Source organism: Crinia signifera, chromosome 1, assembly GCF_055691185.1.
Source record: "Crinia signifera chromosome 1, ASM5569118v1, whole genome shotgun sequence".
Classification (NCBI taxonomy): Eukaryota; Metazoa; Chordata; class Amphibia; order Anura; family Myobatrachidae; genus Crinia; species Crinia signifera.
The window spans coordinates 246,645,470-246,665,949 of record NC_139217.1 but is presented as its reverse complement, the minus strand read 5'-3'; the positions used below and the strand labels follow the sequence as shown (position 1 = coordinate 246,665,949).

The 20,480-nt window shown below is 41.4% G+C and overlaps 1 protein-coding gene across 7 annotated transcripts in view; it reads right to left on the bottom strand.

The window, feature by feature from the left end:
• The window catches only part of PAX5 (paired box 5), a 254,571-nt gene extending 234,768 nt beyond the window's left edge, over window positions 1-19,803 (bottom strand). For 2 of the 7 annotated variants that reach the window (XM_083179784.1, XM_083179826.1), the window contains exon 1: window positions 19,670-19,800. In XM_083179784.1, the coding sequence (XP_083035910.1) occupies window positions 19,670-19,715 (46 nt within the window). In that variant the 5' untranslated portion in view covers window positions 19,716-19,800. Of the gene's footprint in view, window positions 1-19,669 lie in introns of all 7 variants that reach the window. The other 5 variants (XM_083179803.1, XM_083179820.1, XM_083179807.1 and 2 more) reach the window with 4 other exon arrangements.
• Window positions 19,804-20,480: the final 677 nt, after the last annotated feature.

The window sequence follows — 20,480 nt, the reverse complement described above, 5'->3', positions numbered from 1 at the left end:
CTGTTTTCCAGTCCTCTGGGATTACTCCAGTAGCTAGTGACTGGTTGAATAATTCTGTTATTGGTTTTACCAGCTCCCCTTTGAGCTCTTTTAGTATCCTTGGATGTATCCCATCTGGCCCCATTGATTTATCCACTTTCAGTTTTGAGAGTTCTGTGAGGACTTTCTCCTCTGTAAATGTACTTGTTTCTCCCTCAGTTTTCTGACTATACTTGCAACTTAATTGTGGCCCCTTCCCCTCTCTTTCAGCAGTGAATACTGAGCAGAAATAATTATTAATATTATCTGCTATTACATTGTCCCCCTCAAGAAAACTTCCACTCTCTGTCTTTAGTCTTATTATTCCACTTTTTGTTTTTCTCCTTTCACTTATATACCTAAAAAAAGTTTTCCCCCCTTTACCCACTGATTGGGCCATTTTCTCTTCAGCCTGTGCTTTTGCACATCTGATTACCTTCTTAGCCTCCTTCTGTCTAACAAGATATTTGTAGTAGGTGAGGCTCCTGTGCAGTGAAAAGTAGGCACGGACCAACATTATACCACACACCCATAGGCCAATCTTGCCCATTTTGTAGCTGAGGGGTGGGGCTTTCCAACGAGCCCAGCCTCGTGTCTCTAGCCCCCTGGGAACCGGAGATACTGCCAGGCAAAGCTGGAACGTGTTCCCTATAGGATAACATAGGACCCGCTAATTCTGACCCCACCCAGTTTAACGGCTGCCAGTTCCCCCTTTGGCATCACTGAAGCTCAGTCGAACCCAAATTGCTGGGCCTTCAATCTGATACCAGGCTGGATCCATATGGGTAAATTGGTTTCAGGGATATTGAGGTTAAACTGTTTTTCTTTTTCATTTCTTAAATGTCATTTCATGACTGTTTATGTTATTTGAGGGCAGATTTCTCTGCAACCAAACAGCCCAGTTTCACGGGACTCATGTAAATGGGTCAGTTGGTTCCGAAGATATAGCTGGTTGGTTAAAGGGGGTAGGGAGAGGGGAGTGGTTGTCTCTCCCCCTCACACCAGAAAATGCAGGGACTAGGCTGGTGTATAAGGGGTCAGCCTGGGAATGTCCCTGCATGATCCTGGGACCATATTCCTGGGTAAATCTCTGCATTTTCTGTTGTGAAAGGGGTATTATTTCAAACAGCCGTGACCTGCAGTGCTCTGAATACAGCCGGGCAGCCCCCTGCTCTCTGCCATGCTGTAGACTGTCACCCCTGCAGCTTCCGCTCCAATTCTTCTCCCCGCTTTCACCTCAGCCCGCCCCCCCTTTAATCATGTGGTGCCGGCGCCCGGCGGGCTCCCCCGACATCACGCACAACAACAGCGCGCACAATATTTCAAATGTCCACTCGGCTAGAGGGGACACCAGGAGGGCAGTGGGAGCGTGCTCTGTGCTGCGCTCTGCTCCTCTCCCCATAGAAGCAGCTGCACCACTCTCCATCTCTCCCTGCAGCAGCAGCGAAGGCTCATATCAAATTTTACAGTAAGTGGCACTTTTGGGGGCATTGCTTAAGGGACGCTACAAGTGGCGGTATGTGGGGGCTTAACGCATAATGTGTGGCTTAATGTGTAAGGACCATTACGGTGTGCAGCATCATGTGTAAGGGGCATTATGGGTGGGATGTACTAAAGGCAAAATGCGGTAAAACGGGGGTTTTACCGCATTTTCCTATTTACCATCACCCGTTCGCCCCGTTTTCGCTTGGCAGGGTACCGCGCGCCCCCCCCCCCTTCATGTCCTCCTGATCTCTTCCTCTCCCAGCAGGTGTCACAGCCGGGAGGACATCCGGCTTCAGGGGGAGGAGGAGACGCAGGGGGACGCTGGCAGCCGCGTGAGGTGACGGAGACCCCGCAGACCACATCACAGGTATCGCGGGGGTCTCCGTCACCGCAACCCGATGCTAGCCGCATATGTTAATACATCCTGCCCTATGTGTGCAGCATCATGTGTAAGGGACATTATGTGTGCAACATCATGTATAATGGGTACTATGGTGCGAGGCATCATGTGTAATGGGTACTATGGTGTGCGGCATCATATATAATGGGTACTATGGTGTGCGGCATCATGTGTAATGGGTACTATGGTGCCATCAAGCAAGAACCCCCTAGCAATGAGCACGTAGGTAAGCAGCACTTATGTGGCAAATATGTAATTGGCATTACGGTTTGTTATATAGTATGTAATGGGCATCATGATGTGTGCCACAATGTGTAATGGGCATTATGGTGTGTGGCCTTATGTGTAATTGGCATTACGGTGTGTGGCTTTATGTGTAATGGGTATTACAGAGTTTTCTAAAATGTGTAATGGGCATTACTGTGTATGGTCTAAAGTGTAATACCACACCCCTTTTTGTGATGCCACGCCTCCTATCCATGAGGCCATGCCCCCTTTTTGCCGCACATCCCCCTTCTATTATGCAAAGGTCCCCCTTCTATTATGTCCAGATCTGGGACCACCGATTACCATAATTCTAGATTCGCCTATGCACACACCGTAATGCCCATTGCACATTTTAGTGAACTTTGTAATTCCAATTACCCATAAACCCACACATGATGCCCATGACATACTATATAACACTCCGCAATGCCCATGACATACTATATAACACACCGTAATGCCCATTACATACTATATAACACTCCGCAATGCCCATGACATACTATATAACACTCCGCAATGCCCATTACATGGGTGCAGCAGGGTAGGTTGCAGTAGTGTGCAGCAGGGTGGGTTGCAGTAGTGTGCAGCAGGGTGGGTGGGTGCAGTAGGGTGTGATGGTGGGTGCAGCAGGGTGGGTGAAGTAGGGTGCAGCAGGGTGGGAGGGTGGATGCAGTGGTGTGCAGCAGGGACACCTCCCCCCTGCCAGTGTGCGTCTGAGTCCCCCCCCCTCCCCTGCCTGGGCTGGGCTGGGCTGTGCTATGCTGTTCCCCGCTTCCCTGCTCCCCTGCCTGCTGTGTCCGGACTCGAGGAGAGAGACATGCTGCTATGTAAAAATCATATCTCCCGCTGGACCGCTAGCCAATAGGCGCTCGCGGTCCAGCAGCCAGCAGTTGATTGGCTGCTGGACCGCAAGCGCCCATTGGCTAGCGGTCCAGCGTGAGACATAAATGTTACAGCAGCACGTCTCTCTCCTGGAGTCCGTACACAGCGGGCGGGACAGCGGGAGAGTGGGGGAGCGGTGCAGCAAGCGGGCGGGGAGCGACCGGGGAGGCAAACAGCCTGGCGGTGCTGGTGCCGGAACAGCTCCGGCGCGATGCTATTTTCCGGTGCCTGGAGCGTGTGCTCCACCGGCTCCGCCCTTGCTACGCCTCTGATCACCTGAACTGAATCCGATTGAGCATGCATTCCACTTGATGAAGAACAAGCAGGAACTGAAGACATTATGTACCAGATTAATAACAGTAAAACATTGTAGAAAATACACAACAGTGCAGTATAAAGTACCATAGGTGTAATGTATAAAACAAGTGCACAGTCTGGAACCTGATCCCCTATACTCCTGTGGGCCAATCAAACCTAACTGTATATTACAGATACAATTAAAGCATTTAAACAACTGACAATAAGGGCACAATAGCAGATTTCAGGTGCAGAAGATTATAGACCTATTCTAATACAGATATTAAGGAAACAGGCTAAAACACAGAAATGTTACGTAAAATAATGCTTACTACAATGCATACCTGAAGATACATCCTCTTATCAGTAATCCTGATTTGTATAACCTATTGAACTATGATAAGTTGACACTGACACTTCATAAATGTGAATTTCAGCCTTTCTAAAACCTGGCATTTAAAGATATTGGAAAATGCTACTATGTGACTCAACATAGGTGGCTCTGGCATACAAAAGGTGTTCAATATGGTTGCCCTGGTATCATTTCCCATCCTTACTTGTTACACTACAATAAATACAATATAGACCCAAAAATCACTTGCTGGTATAACTGCTGTGAAGCAAAACCCGATTTGTCTACTAGGGAATGTCCTGATAGCAGCTCCCTTGAAGGTGATAACCCTGGAGTTTTCAAGTTTAATGATCTGTAGAAATGTATGTCAAACAGCAGTATGTTGAGGTTAGTTTTATAATGCTAAATCACAACCCTGAACAGAAGAATCAGAAAAATCTGTTGTAGCTGTGGTCTGTTTGTTGATAGAAAAACCATGGTTAAAGTTACTGCCACTGATGCTCCATCAATAAATGCAGCACTTAATATCAATGTGACACGAGCGTTCTATTCAGAGCACTAAAAGACAATGTAATCAAAGTAACGGCTAAGAATACCTCCAATTAATTCACAGCCTATGGCGATTAAATTACTTCTCTGGAATGTTTTATTATTGCAGATTAAACAATTATTAGTCAGTCAATCTGTGTACACTTCATGAATACAACTGGTTTGAAAAGAGGTTATGAAGGCAATAAGCGCAAATACACTAAAGTAAACTGGGGAATATCTAGGTGAAGTGTTACTGCAATCTATTTTAAACTCTAATTTTTGTTTGTTGCATTGTCTTTTCTCTCTATTTTTAAATTCAGATTGATTAACCATGATCATCCAAATTTTTTATCCTTTTGCCAGACATACTCATAGGGTTAAATTTACTCCTATCCAGTTGCCGAATTGACAGTGTCCAGATCAACCATGTTATGGTCAACCACGCTTAGTTGAACGTGTCTAGTTAGACGCCTAAATATAGTCGACCATGTCTAGATCTACTGTAAGGAAAGTTAGACGCAGGCGTTAGGTTGACAGGAGCGTAATCGACAGTCGCATGGTTGACATGAGTTTTCATGTTTTTATGGTGGAGGTCAACTTGGTTCATACTTTACTATCCAAGTGGACATAGACCTTGCCTGAAATTTGTCGGGCACAGCGAGCCATGAGAGGGGACACTGTGTAGTTGTACAGTGTCCATGTCGACCTATGTCACTATGACACCAAAAAAAATGAAGTTATGTCAACCATGTGACTCTAGTTGATCTAGAAGCGGTTAACTATCTTTAGGTGTCTAAATGGGTTCAAATAAGGGTGGTCAACCATAGACAGCGTCAATCCGCTATACCATAACCACATTTATTAAGACGGGAGTTCTACTGATGATGGGATGATGCTATGGGTAACCAATCAAATTCCAACTGATAGTAGATTCTGATTGGTTACCCATAGCAACATCCCATCTTCCATATACCTCCCATCTTTTAAATGTACCCACTTTTCATGGACTGAAAACAAGGAAATGTATGGATTATGTTCAGGGCCGGTGCAAGACCACCCTCCGCCCCAGGCAAACCCCCCTGCCGCCCGCCCACTCCCCTCGGGGGGGGATTTCAGCACGGCACTACCCTTGTACAGCGCTCGGGGGGGGTGGTCGGGGGTGCGTGCCGCTGCATGAAGATTGTCGGGCGGTGCGTGATGCAAGTGAATTGCCATGGGGTGCCGCACGGGGATTGTTGCCGGGGATTGCTGGGGGAGTGGGCAGCTGCCATCTACCGATGATTATCCGCGGGCACTAGATGGGGGGGTTTGGGGGTTTGGTGGTGGGTCATATCATTTACTCACCTGCTCCCCGCTCCCTGACCCTGCTGGGATGAGTTCTGGTGCTCTCCTTGGTGGCTCATTACCGCCCTCCAGTGGCCGGCGCCCTAGGTAAATGCCTAAAGCTGCCTAGTGGTGGCGCCGGCCCTGATTATGTTAACCTGAAAGGTCAAACAGAATATTCTGGGAAAATGTTATAATTGTCTCTTCAGATTCAAAGCTAGTCATTAGATCTTTTCCAATTATTTATAAAGTTATACATTCTGTGCTAATAGTGCACATACTTGGAACCATCATCCCAGATGCTTTAAACTTATTTATCGAGTTTATGGATCTCTTAACAGCTTGTTAATGCCTTTAGAATCTACAATAAAAGGATTTGCTCTAAGAAGATTATGGTCCATTTACTCCTCTTCAGTCACTGCATGGATTTACTTAGAGCATAAAATAATTTTAAAAATAAAGACAATGCGAATGGTGTGCAAATATAAGTGCAATCACATCAGGAACTATTCTCTCTATGCCACGTAACATCAATTTAAGTAAGTGAAAGTTTAAGGTCATTTAAGTATAAAAAGGAAGTAACCCCTTAATCTCTCATTAAAGGATAGATAGATAGATAGATAGATAGATAGATAGATAGATAGATAGATAGATAGATAGATAGATAGACAGACAGACAGACAGACAGACAGACAGACAGACAGACAGACAGACAGACAGACAGGCAGGCAGACAGACAGACAGATAGATAGATATTTCTATTTTGCCTTTCCCTTCCAGCAAGTGCCATGATAATTAAAATAAATTAAACATATGCATTTCCTAGACATCATTAATTATGGTTTTCATATCTCTATAAATATGTATGTCCCCCTCCACTCGCCAATGTATGCATGGCACAGTGGAGCCGCACCATTACATCCTGTTCTGGGAGAATTGATCCGCCCCCTCTCAGCAGGTTATATTTACTGCGGAGCTTAGCTCTGCACTCAGCGGGGGCTAATTATAATACATTAGTCCCTTCTGAGAGCAGATCTCGGCTCAGCGGGACTGGCAGCGTAGTACTCAGAAAGGAACATTAGGCCTCTCTATGCACTTGGTATTTGGCACTCCTGAATGGGAGCCATGATTTTGTTGCACCAAAAGGACATGTCCTATTGCCCATTGGGATAACACTATTTAAATAATCAGTTCAATAAATGTGTAATATTTGTTCATTAACAGCAGTGCCTTACTTAAACATTTTAAGTTTTGCTCATGACTTCTTAGCTAAATTTGCATACAGCATAGAAACTTACTGCACCTAAGTTTTTAAAAGCCCAAAATGAATAGACTGGAGGAGGTGTTTTATTTAGAATATTTAAAATATTTTTCATTTCACTTTCTTCTTCTGTGTCAATTGTAGTGGTTGGCTAATATTGGCCACATGTGTCAATGTGATCATCCACAGAGAGGGAGCTGTGCTACAGTAGACCAGGACAGAAAAACAGGAAGAGTGGTTGATTGCACTAGTATCAAACAATTTATAATATCAATTCATTTCATTTATCTTGTGGCTTGGAATGGAGTAAAGGACCAATTCCCTTTAATTGAGGAGTGGGATGTCCCAATTGAGGGATGGGTGTAGCTCCTTGGCAATCCTGAGTGAGACCCATAAGGTGGGGAGCGCTGGATGTACCTCCACAGATGTTACCGGGCTTTTAAGGGGGCAGTGCGCCTCCAAATGAATATCGTGCCTCCGATGGGAGTGGAAAAATAAATTCACTTTGCATGAAGAGTGGAATGTCCCTAGTTGGGGAGTAGATGTACCTCCCTGGTAGTCCTTAGTGGGATCCACAAAGTGGGAAACGTTATATGTAGCTGGCAAAGGGTGTAGATCTGGGCTGGGATCACTTGAAGGTGCACTTCAAGTGATCCTAAATCTAATGGAAAGTACTTTTTGGCCTAGAAAAGGTTCAGGAATCCAGTTCCTGATGATGTTGTATTCAATTAAAGGTTCAGGAACTGAGTTCCTGCTGGTTCCTCCTGAAAAATAACACGGTATACCAGTCATATAGCACACACATTTTCCACAGCAATTTTACAGAGAATATTGAACATTCCCTAGAGGAGTTTGCAATCTCTATCCCCCACTACATACAAACACACACACACCTAGGGTTAATTTTTTTGTGAGCCAATTAACCTACCAGTATATTTTTGGATTGTGGGAGGAAACCGGAGTACCCGGCGTAAACCCACGCAAGCATAGGGAGGATATACAAACTCCACACAGTTAGGGCCATGGTGGAAATCAAACCCATGACCTCAGTGCTGTGTGGCAGTAATGCTAACCAGTACACCGTCCATGCTGCCCAATTATATATATATATATATTTTTTTTTAAATATATATATTAGAGAGAGAGAGAGAGAGAGCTGTACTCATAAGTTTACATACCCAATCAGAATTTGTAATTTTCTGGCCATTTGTCAGAGAATATAAATGATAACTCTCAAACTTTTATTTCACTCATGGTTAGTGGTTGGGTGAAGCCATTTACTGTCACACAATTGTGTTTACTCTTTTTGAATCATAATGATAACAGAAACTATCCAAATGACCCTGATTTAGTGCCTTTGTAGCTCACACATCTCCAAAATATCAGTGATCCACCTCCGTGTTTCACAGTAGGAATGGTGTACCTTTGGCTCCTCTTCCAGAAGTTTTGAGGCCTGTCTCTGTGCTGTTTGGAGTATTGTAAGCGTGATGCTTTGTGGCATTTGCGTAGTAATGGCTTTCTTTTGGCGACTCGACCATACAGCCCATGTTTCTTCAAATGCCTCCTCTTGAAAAAACCACACCTCCCATTTTTTCAGAGAGTCCTGTATTTCAGCTGAAGTTATTTGTGGATTTTTCTTTGCATCCCGAACAATTTTTACTGCTGATTGGCATTCTCAATTGCTTGGATATCTTTTTATATCCCTTTCCCGTTTTATACAGTTCAATTACCTTTTCCCGCAGATCCTTTGACAATTATTTTGCTTTCCCCATGACTCAGAATCCAGACATGTCAGTGCAGCACTGGATGAAAGATGCAAGCGTCTTTCAGGATACCAGAAACTCACTGACCTTTTATACACACACACTGATTACAAGCAAAGAGATCACAGGTGAGGATGGTTACCTTTAGTAGCCATTCAAATCCGTTTGTGTCAACTTGTGTACATGTTATCAGGCCAAAATCTTTAGGATATCTAAACTTTTGATTAGGGTCATTTGGGTAGTTTCTGTTGTCATTATGATTTTAAAAGAGTAAACACAGTTGTTTGACAATAAATGGCTTCACCCAACCACTAACCATGAGTGAAAGAAAAGTTTGTGAGTTATCATTCATATTCTCTGACAAATGGCCAGAAAATCACAAATTCTGCTAGGGTATGTAAACTTATGAGCACAACTGTATATATTACTATGTCACTAATTAATACTCAAATAAGGGCCCCTAAAAATACTAAATCTAATAATTATTCAAATAATGTTTAAAAATAATACAATTTAAAACCATGCAGACAATAATATTTGTATGTTAGATACAGCCATATAACTGAATGAAGAACCAATTATATTAACGACTTGTGGCACTACACGTGCCAGCATGGATATACATCTATCAGTAGTTAGTATGACCCCAATTAAGATAAGATATTGATTTCTTCATAATATAAAAAATATATATATTTTAAGAATTTTATACTTAACAATATTTGCCCCAATAAGGAATTCAATAATTCTGACCCATGAAGATATTTATTATTATCTGGGGCCCCTTGAATGAATATTAGTGGCAATGTAATAAATATTTTTAATGTGGCTCCGTGTTATATTCTGCCTGGACAGACAGACTACAAAGCAATCTCGCGAGCCAGTGGCACCTCTGTTATTCTGGAAATCTTTCTGCCAATTTTCTTGCAAGTTTACAAGTCATAAGCTATTACATCGGATGACTTGTAGGTTTGAGATGACAAAAATTGGTAAAGCTTGTATCCAATGAAGAGTGATTATGAATTTCTGACAACTTTGCCTCTAGTCTCATTTTAATAGAGACAACATCTAGAAACTCACTGGAAACTCAATTATTTTTATTTATTTTTTTAATGGAGGCTATTATATTCCTCCCTGAGAGTTTGGATGGGCATGTCCAAGTTGAAATATAAACTGCTGACCAGCATTTGTGGGCTTCATAAAAAAACAACCATTATTTAACCTGCATACAAATAAAATATATGTATTTGCACCCCTTGCATTGTAACATGGTTTGTCTGGATGCAACATTGCTCCCAAATCTGAAATAGCCAGCGGCATCAAAAGGGAGGTGCTGGGGATGAAGTCCACACATCAAAATGCCAACTCCGCTGCATTGTGAGGAGCCAGCATTGCATATTGCCCAGTCTCCTGGGGCAGCCAGCATCTTCAGAGAGTGCAATCAGGGGATTGCCTCAAAGCCACATTCCTTCTCACCTAGTTTTGAGGGACATTGCAAGGTCAAACCCATTTATGATCATTCCCTTCTTTGGATGTGTTCAAAAATTGCAATTTGCCAAATCTGATGAGCTATCAAGATTATTGGTAGCATCTATAAGTGGCTGCTCCTGCTAAATGCATAAGCAGGGGGAGATTTATCAAATCTTGGATAGATATGAAGTGGAGAACGATAAAGTATCAAGATAAAGTATCAAGGCCCTTATTCTGGTTGGTGCGGTCAGAGCCGCACACGGGGCTCCGACCGCACAAACCAAGGGCCGCCCACCGGACGGATCGCCACGGCCGTCCATACACGGACGGCTGGCGATCCGCACAAAAATGGTGGAGGCTACGCCTCCACCATGGTGGGAGCTGCCCCCTGCCTTCGATGGTCGACGACCATCGAAGGCAGGCCCGCACGCCGCGGCAGCTCCCGCAAGCTCAGACCACACGGACAATCGTCCGTGTGGGAGCTTGTAAGGGGGCTGAAAGCTGACATCCGGCGACGTCAGCTTTCCGCCCCCATGTCATGGTAATGAGGGCGTCATGCCCTCATTACCATGCATACGCCCCGCGTTTGCATGGGAACGCCCATGAAACGCGGGGCGTACACATAGGGAAATGAGGGGCTGAAGCCCCTCACGCCCCTATACGCCCCCTTTGCGGCGGACGAAATCCGTCTGCGGCGAAGGGGGCTGCACATGCGCAGAATGACCTCTGCGCATGTGCAGACAAAAAACATCGGCGGTACGGCCGCACGCGGGCCGTACCGTGCCGATCAAAATAAGGGCCCAAGAGAGGAGAGGACGTGCATGCCGCCTCCGCTGTGGGCCCCCTCATCTGTGACGGCAAATAGTCTCTGACATTATGCCAAATTCTACTGTGCATGTGCAGGTCTCTGGAAACATGGCGACAGCGCTGTGTTCCTGGGGACATATCCAGTGAGCATGCACAAATCACTCGGAAAAGGCTGCTGCGCTCATATTTCAAGTTATTTGCATCTTTGGTGCCGAGATGCTGCCGTGGGACTCCGGAGGGGAAAGTATAATGTATGGGTGCAGTGCAGGCCCCCCTGGACCTAGGGGCCCTTGTGCACCACGCACACTGCATCCACTATAGAACACCTATGCCCTAAATGTCACATTATTGCTGGTGCAACCTGAATCCCAGCTCGCAGTAAAAGGGTCGATTCGGGTGCGTCCCGGGTCCATCAAAGTCCACTACCTGGGACACAACCAGGGTTATTCCCATGTGTAAACCAGGTCTGCTGCTTTGTGAAAGGCATGTTCTGTGTCGTGCTTAAGAGGCTGCTGACCTCTCCTAACTGCCTTTCAATTGTAAAGCTGCAAGATGAACGCATGAGTGTTCTGCCATAGAAGTGTCACACAAAGCCATACACATAGCAAAAATTAGATGATTCTTTACAGATCTTTATTGCTGGATAGTCTATTCTTTTTAAAGTGAGGTATGTGCAGCTGTTAGACTACAAATATGGAGCAACTTTTATTAGAGAACCATGGTATATGCTTGAAATGAATGGAAGTGACATGAAATGGTATCTGTAGTAGTAGGAGCATTATCATGGCCCTTATTCTGATCTGTGCGGAAATTCCCGCATTCTTACGGAGCGGTCCGCACGCCACGGTGTTTTTCCGCATGCGGCCATCGTCCGTAGAAACGCCCACGTGTCCTCCGCATTCGGACGGACTCACTCTTTAAGAACAGGGCGTGTTTACGGACGACATACAAACCATGCGTGTGCGGGAGAAACACTCCGATTCGGCACGGTATTACAGAGTATTACAGAGTATGCTCGGGAATACCGCATCCGACCGGGAGCCAAGCGGTGCTACCGCACGTAAGCGGAGTATTTACGCCAAACAACCCACTATGAAGTATCTTCTGCAAGACATCACATGACCCACTTATTCAATTACCTATCCTCATAAAAAACTGCTTATTTGGAATTGGAATCAATTAGATTCCAATATATCCTTACAAGCATGCCTAACACATGCATTGCACACATTAACCCTTACAGCAATTGAAGTGCAATGGTTTCAATTAAAGCACTGACAAGCGTCCTATTAGTGAGTAATGAGTAAAGGAGTAGATTGTATTGGGTTCAGGTGTTAATGGTTGTAGTCATTAGGCGTACGTTCGCCTACCGCATGAACGAGTGGTGTCCGCAAAGCAATAGTACACTTGTGGACACCGCACATTTCAGCCCTTTTTGCTCGCGTGCATTCGGAGTGGTTTCCGAATGTACGCCCCCCAACATAAGTGTACTCCCCCGTGTCCGCCCATGTTTCCGCCCCGTTTTGCCCACTTTGAAACTACGCCCATGTGTCATTCCGCATGACGCCCATAATACGCCCCTATTTCCCGACTGATTGCGGTGACCAGTTTTGGACGGGCTTTGTCCGAACTGGTACCGAGTCAAGGCGTGGCACATGCGCGTTGCGTTCTCTACGCATGCGCAGACGCCGTAAAGACGCAATCCGTAAGAACGCGGTAAAGTCCGCATCAATCAGAATAAGGGCCTATGTTATTATTCAGTATTATGAACATGAAAGTCATATATTAACATGAATAATGTTCCAGCAATGATAAGGAAGTATCCTTATCATTGGTGGGTACATTATTTGTGTTAATATATTAGAAGCCACTTTGGAGTCTCATATCCTGTATAAAATCACCAATTTGTACTTTCAGCCTGCTGAGATGTTGTAGGCATTAATAAAAAAAGCTGCAGTACCTTGGGGTTTTGGCCTCTAACACACATTAACCACTTTTCAGTGTTATACATCATTTATAATAGTATATAATATGTATATTGGTTGTCTTTGTAATAATTACATATACACATAAATATAAATATATTAGATACAGTACATGTTTAATGACTATAAGAATACAACACTAGTAAGTTTACTTAAGGAGTGACTGTAAGACCAACACAGTAGACCTGTTCTCTCCTTCTATACTAAAATATTTTATTATCATTTTCTCTCAACCTGATCCTGTTTGGAAGAGAACACATATTATAAACATAGGTTGATCTAGATGGATGTAAGTCTTTATTCAGCCTCACCTACTATGTAACATGTCCACCAGGCTTGGGTACAATTTACATTGTAAGTTAATTACCCTCTATGATCAATGCTTTCAAATTTTATTTTAAAATATTAATAATGCAAGCCCAAGAATGGCAAAACAGTAAACTGTAAAGGCACATGTCATTTATATATTGTTCTCAGATTTTTTTTGTACTTTAATCTTATGTAATTAAGGTATTTATCTATATAACAGCTATAGCGAGAAGTAATAGTTTGATATCATCAATGTATTACAAGTTATTTAACATCTCATCTTATGCAAAATTTAATACAACTCCAAAGGATTCCCCAGCGTAAGGCACTGTTTTTTTCCTTGTATCATTTGGGAACATTTATGCAGTGTGTGTCATATTGGTTAGCATAACAGCCTCACAACACTGAGGTTGTGGATGTGATTCCCACAACAGCCCTAATTGTATGGAATTTGTATAACCGCCCTTTGCTTGTGTGGTTTCTCCTCCGTTTCTGCTTACACTCCATAAATAAAGTGGTAGGTTTTTTTGGAATCCTTGCAGAAATTAACCCTATTGTGTATGTGTGTACATGTATTTGCGGTAGGGAATACAGAATGTAAGCTCCACTGGGACAGACCTAAATGTGGAATATCCTTTGTAAACCACCATATAAATACTGTAACTAGTAATAAATAAACATAACTTACGCCCCATAGACACTACACGATTAATTTTCTATGCAATACCGATTTGATCAGGATTGAATTGCAGGGCGCAGTGTACTCATTTGATTTGGACTATATAGTCTTGCCCGAGCAGTCTATTTCTCTATTTGATTTCAATGCCACGGGGCTGCGCATTGGGATCAAATCGAATGCGGCTAAAAACCATTTAATGTCTATATTACTTTGATACGATTTTGACTATATAGTCAAAATCTAATCGAAACCTAATCCTAATCGCACCATGTGTACGGGGCATTAAAAGATTGTTATTGGGGTATATTAAAGTGATAGAAATGTTTTTGCAGTAGGCATGTGTTTTATTGTGCTAATCCTTTCCAAACTAACAGGGAAAAAATACAAATGCAATATTAATTCATATTCCTAAAGTAAGTCATTGCCTGTTCTTGTTTATGATCTGCAAGGTTACTTTCATTTGGGATGTTTTGTTTTTTAAAGATTTACGCCTGTTACATGGTGGTGGTGGTGGTCATGGTGTGGTGTGTGTGTGTGTGTGGGGGGGGGGGGGGTAATGAGAGCGGTTTGATGATTTCCTCCTAGGGGTATATTTATATTATATTTACTAAAATGCAGGTTTTCAGAAGTAGAGATATTGCCCATAGCAACCAATCAGATAATTTTTAGTATTTATCTAGCACAGTGATGGGGAACCTGCTGTTGTTGGACTACACATCCCAGCATGCCCTGCAACAGTTTAAGCATGGCCAAATAGCAGAACTGTAGCTGGGCGTGCTGGGATGTGTAGTTCAACAACAGCTGGGAGACAAAGGTTCCCCATAGAGAATATATATTAGAGAAAATCTGGTTTGGATGTCAGATTTGCCATACTCTAAAACTCAGCTAACATGCATTTAGAGGGGGTGTGTGTGTGTGTGTGTGTGTGTGGGTGGGTGGGTGTGTGTGTGTGTGTGTGTGTGTGTGTGTGTGTGTGTGTGTGTGTGTGTTTTAATCGTTTCAGGGAAAAACAGCATTTGGGAGAATAAATATGCATGCATACAGTCTAATTATATTAGTGATGAGTAAAATCATACACACAGCATACTACAGATCATAAATAGAAAGAACTATAGGATAAAATAAGAGTGCAGTACTGCACAGAACAACATATTTCAGTTCTACTAGGTACCTATGACAAAATATTGGAATCTGAGAAATAAATGTGCCCATGGGATAATTTAGTCAAATACCTACTGTATAGTTTGCAAAAGAACAAGAGTGATTATATGTGTAAGGACAATTCTTACATAGTCTAAATGCTTTATCATCACTTTGGGTTCTACTGCTGTCTGAGGAATCGGACACAGATTGGATCTTGTCTGGTTAGTGCAATCACATCCAGTAACAAGTACATGCATTGGATAGATTGTAAGCTCCTTTGCACAGGTGTTTTGTTTGCAGGTTACTAGTTATAAATTAAGGCATACAGTAGATGGTTCATAGAGGACACAGTCCTACTACAGTATACAAACAGTCCTACTGTACTCCTGAGTAATGTGATCATAATGTATGATAATGAAGAAGATATTATACAGTATGTGCAGACCACTTGACCCCTGATTGCGTGTATCACTTGTTAGAATATGATGAGATAAGTGCCACTCTATACTGACAAGGGGGGCATAGTGGTGCAGAGGGCAGTGCAGGATGGAAGTGTGGATCCCACGTGTGATGTACAATGGAGTGTGTGACAGTGTGATCAGGGCTAAAAGTAAACAATTCTATAGATTATTTCACGGGTCACAGAAAGGTAAAGCGCCTCCTTCAGCATGCTGTCTATACTCTGGGATGTTTTAGGCATCTTGAGACCATATTGCTATTATTGCCCATGACAGACAAAACAAGGGCAGGTCACTTCATGATCTCCAAGTCACGAACCTACTGTATCGCATAGTATAAGAAGGAATATAATTTCCCTGCCTGTAACCTAGAAGAGGGATGTGCGGACATCAATGTACAGTTATCATTTTGTGTGAGTGTGTGTATATATATCTGTATATATATATATATATATATATATATATATATATATATATATATATATATATTTGTTGTACTACTATTGTTCTACTAATAATAATAAGAAGAAGAATGATAATAAAACCATTAGAGTGTACATCTGCATATAACGTAGGTTTCCTTTTAATGCATTGACAACAATTCATACACAAGAACTAGGGTGCGTTGTTAAATAGTTATTTTGTAACAAATATGCTACATTTTACATACGTTGCCTTTATGCAGCAACCAGTAAATGGTATACAGGTTTTCAAAATTATTGGTATATCCAAAAGATCATTATGTTTTTCTCTGTTTTCTGGTAAAACTAATAAACTGTAAAGCGGTGTAACAGTAGCATTTCTACTGATTTATCAATATAAAGCGCATCTTAATGTTTCACAGTTTCACAGTTTCGCAGTCGGTACCTAAACTATCCAAAATAATACTATTACACAACACACAACATATACAGCAACTACACACTTAGAAGACACCGGGGTCTTTTATTGCTAATAAACTAGTGTATGTAATATTTTTTAGTTTGTTAATGTACTGGATTTTAATGTAACAGCAATTTTGCTTTGTCTTATAGGTAAACATGTATAGCTAAAATAACTTCGCATCTTATTTGAAAGAATTTAATCATCCAATTAATGTTAATGAAAACAATTATGGGGAAAAAATAGGTGTAGCAAACAATAATAATGGCATTCTTGTGCCATTTATAGATCACTTGCTGCAATGCGCCAGTCAGGGGGAATTAATGGGCCACATGCTGGGTCCGATATTAATGGAAATAGTGTTTGAAGAAAATAATTCTGGGGCCCTCGTCTATTATTATTTTGGAGGAGCTGGGGAGGGAGATTTTTTTATTCAGTGACATAGATAGATACATAGAAAGATAAGATCGATAGAAGCCACATATATATATATATATATATATATATATATATATATATATATATATATATATATATATATATATACCATGAAACCATAGAAACAGCTTTATGCCCAATGGGGGTTCGGGATATATGTGAACATGATCAGCATTAATTCACTGATTGTGACTGTACTTGGATCAGGGTCACATTAGGTTTCGCCCAGTCAGATGGCATTGGTTATATCGGTGTTTGTAAAAGACAGTGTAATATAATACCTACTATAATTATCCGAAGCGTCGGATTACGACAGTATACACAAGTGTATATGATTTATATAAAATGAATATTTTCTCAGCACACACAAGTCGATCACTCACTACTGTCTACAGCCAGACTGTAGTGTGATTAGAGAGCTACATTATAGATTGGTAGGCATGGCATACAGAAATAGTGCCAGTCTGGTCATGCTCGGGGGCATTAAGTACGCCTAGTCGCTCTACAATTACCTATTGTAATTGTATTGTCAAGCATTATTGATATGTGGAAAGAGTATATATATATATGTGTATATATATATATATATATATATATATATATAATCTCATGATAGCATGCATAATAAGTCATTAGCTAGCAGGAGGGGTTTGCCCATAATTATGCTCAGTAAAAGCAGAAGTCCTGTTAAGAGAGATAATGAAAGCAATAATTGGCAAAGAGATGTTTATGTGAAGTAAGTGTGATACACAGCTACGGCCCAGAGGCAGTGACCCGTGTAAAGAGTCACATTGGCTGTGCCTTCTCCCTGTGTATAAACAATGCTGCTGGTAAATAAGGCTCACACTGGGAGCACAGCACGCATACAGCTACGTAAAGGCTACAAATCTCTCCTAGATATACCGTGTAATGGCATTATTTACCAATAGTATAGAAATACAGTACTGCAAATGTCTCACATTCATCTGAGCTCTGTAGACAAGTCATACAGTAATACCCCAGCAGCATATGTGCCAGTCTGTAGCCTTGTACAGTAATACTACAGTTACACTGTATGTTTAGAAGGACAACCTTGTTCTAGATTCTAATGTACATAAACATAACACTTTACTAAAGATGTCTTTGTATTGTTATACCATTTTAATGAATCAAATACATATGGAGAGTGGAAGAACATTGTATATCTATAGGTTGTTTGTTTTTTTGGCAGACTTGCCATTCATTTTACTGATATGTGTTTTATATTATCATTATATTCTAAATGAATATATCTTATAGTAATACATATGGCCATATAATCCATCAATATTGATGGTAATGTTTCATTTCTCTACTACCAACACAAGACAAGAGGTGGCCTCCACTATTCGTTACAATCTGGTATATTAGTTGCCTGCTGCACTTGCAACGAAGTATTCTATCAGAGTAGCAAACATGTATGTGACTAGGATGTACAGTATACCCTGCGTAATGCCTCCAGTGTGGTGTGTGTGACAACGTGACCATAGAACACATGTGCAGGTATCCGGATATCTCAGCATAGTGCCATACCGGCTGCAATCGCAGTGTATTACGGAGGTATGTTTCCTGTAGGTGTCTGGAGTCATTATTTCAGGAAATCAATGGTATAATCCGGCTGTAATGACCTCCTATCAGACACAGACTTGAAATAATCAATACAAGACAGGAGAGGAAAGATCAGATCTCATTTTCTTAATCTAGGGGGGGCACTTTCACTTTATTGTATTTAAACCTTAACCTTGAAACAAGTATGAAATTGTTTATCGATTAAGCAATTATTCACGCGATTAGATTAATAAAAGGAGACATCGATCAAACTGGAACGACATAAATCATGTGGTCGAGTGTGATCTCTGAAGTGATATCACAATCATGTCACATCACACAATACACACATGTTACAAATCCACACACAACCTTCCAACTAACCAGTGTAGAAATACAAATACTTGGTCAGTCGGTGCATCATATTACATTAGAGTCTTTTATCAATGCCGACTGATATGTTAGAAATATGCCTGTGTTTCTTAGTGTGTGTATATATATATATATATATATATATATATATATATATATATAAGCACACACACATATATATGCGCGTGTGTGTGTGTTAAATTGGTGATTTTATAAATAAGCAGAATTTGTTGTTGTGTCATACATTACACTGAGATACAAGGTATAGTAAAAACTAAGATTTCAATGATTTGTCATAAAAGAGGAAAACGAATTATAAATAGGTATGCATTATGATGACTTCTAGTTCAGACAAAAAAGCAACTACAACAACAACAACAAAAAGCACAGGTAGCCGAGCGTTTTAAAAATATGTTTCTTATTTCTGCCATAAAAAAAAGTTGGTACCGATTGATTTCAGTATTGAGACATTAGATTTTGTTACTGAAAATCGTATCATAGTAATAAATTATTCACAATGGATGCACTATTTCTACACACATTGCAAACAATCGCTACGATAAACCCAAGCTGCACCAAGTTGTATAAACTGGATTGTCTGTGTATATACATGACCTCTATGTGTACTGTACATACAGCATACATCTGAAGTCATATACTAAAAAAGTGGTATAAATAGATTTAATATATATATATATATATATATATATATATATATATATATATATATATATATATATATATATATATACACACACACACACACACACACACACACACAAGTAGCCAGATAAACCTATAGTTTACACCACGTTTGGTTACTGCTCGCTCCTATCACAAGGTTCTGTAGCACATGAGGCTGCACACACCCCTATGCACAGTTTTGTACGTTAAATAGTGGAATACTGTTATATACAGTAGCAGCAGATAGTGCTGGTGATAGGCTGTAATCTGCTCCAAGTAGTGGATCCACCTTACCTGCGCTACCAGTGCCGGGAGACGTGTAGTTTTTGTCTAGCTCCATTCTGATTTTGCACTACTTGTTGACAGAGTAAAAACAAAAAAAAAAAAAAGTTTTTTTTTTTTGTTGTAGTTTTTTCCCCCCTGTTCCCTCTTTTCTTCTCGCCTGATGGGGCTCCTCGCAGCCTGGAATAATTCAAGCCTTCCGCTCCCTGTCGTGCTTTTTGCAGCTGATCACTGAGCTGAAACTAAACGTTTTAGGAGAGGGAGAAAAAAAAACTCAGAAGAAACCGTGAAATGATTAAGGAACTAAAGGACTCTTCTCGCCATGTGAGATCATGTCCTGTTCTATAAAGCATCACAAGGTGTCCCCAGATGCAGCCAAAACCCCAAAGTCACTGTAACTGCAAACTTTGTCCTTTCAGATTCTTCCCTCACTTACACACCAACCACAATCATTTAGTTTCAACAATTATGCTGCATTGTTTTCTGCTCGTAGTTCCTGCTGCGGCTGTTATTACCAATTTATCATAATAATCATCATTCATTAGTTACTGACTAGTACCCACATAAAGGTCAGCAGCCAGCAACCTGCTAACGTGTCAGCCAGTGCAAGTATCATACAACAGCTGTATAAAATAACTTTTGCTCAGTACTATTTATTTATTGACAGTTTCTTATATAGCGCAGCAGATTCCGTTGCGCTTTGCAATAGTAGACAGTGATAAGACAAACTGGGTAACAACAGACAGACTTGGAGGTAGGAGGGCCCTGCTGCAAGCTTACAATCTATAGAACTAGAGTATATGTCACTCATTCCATTGTATCC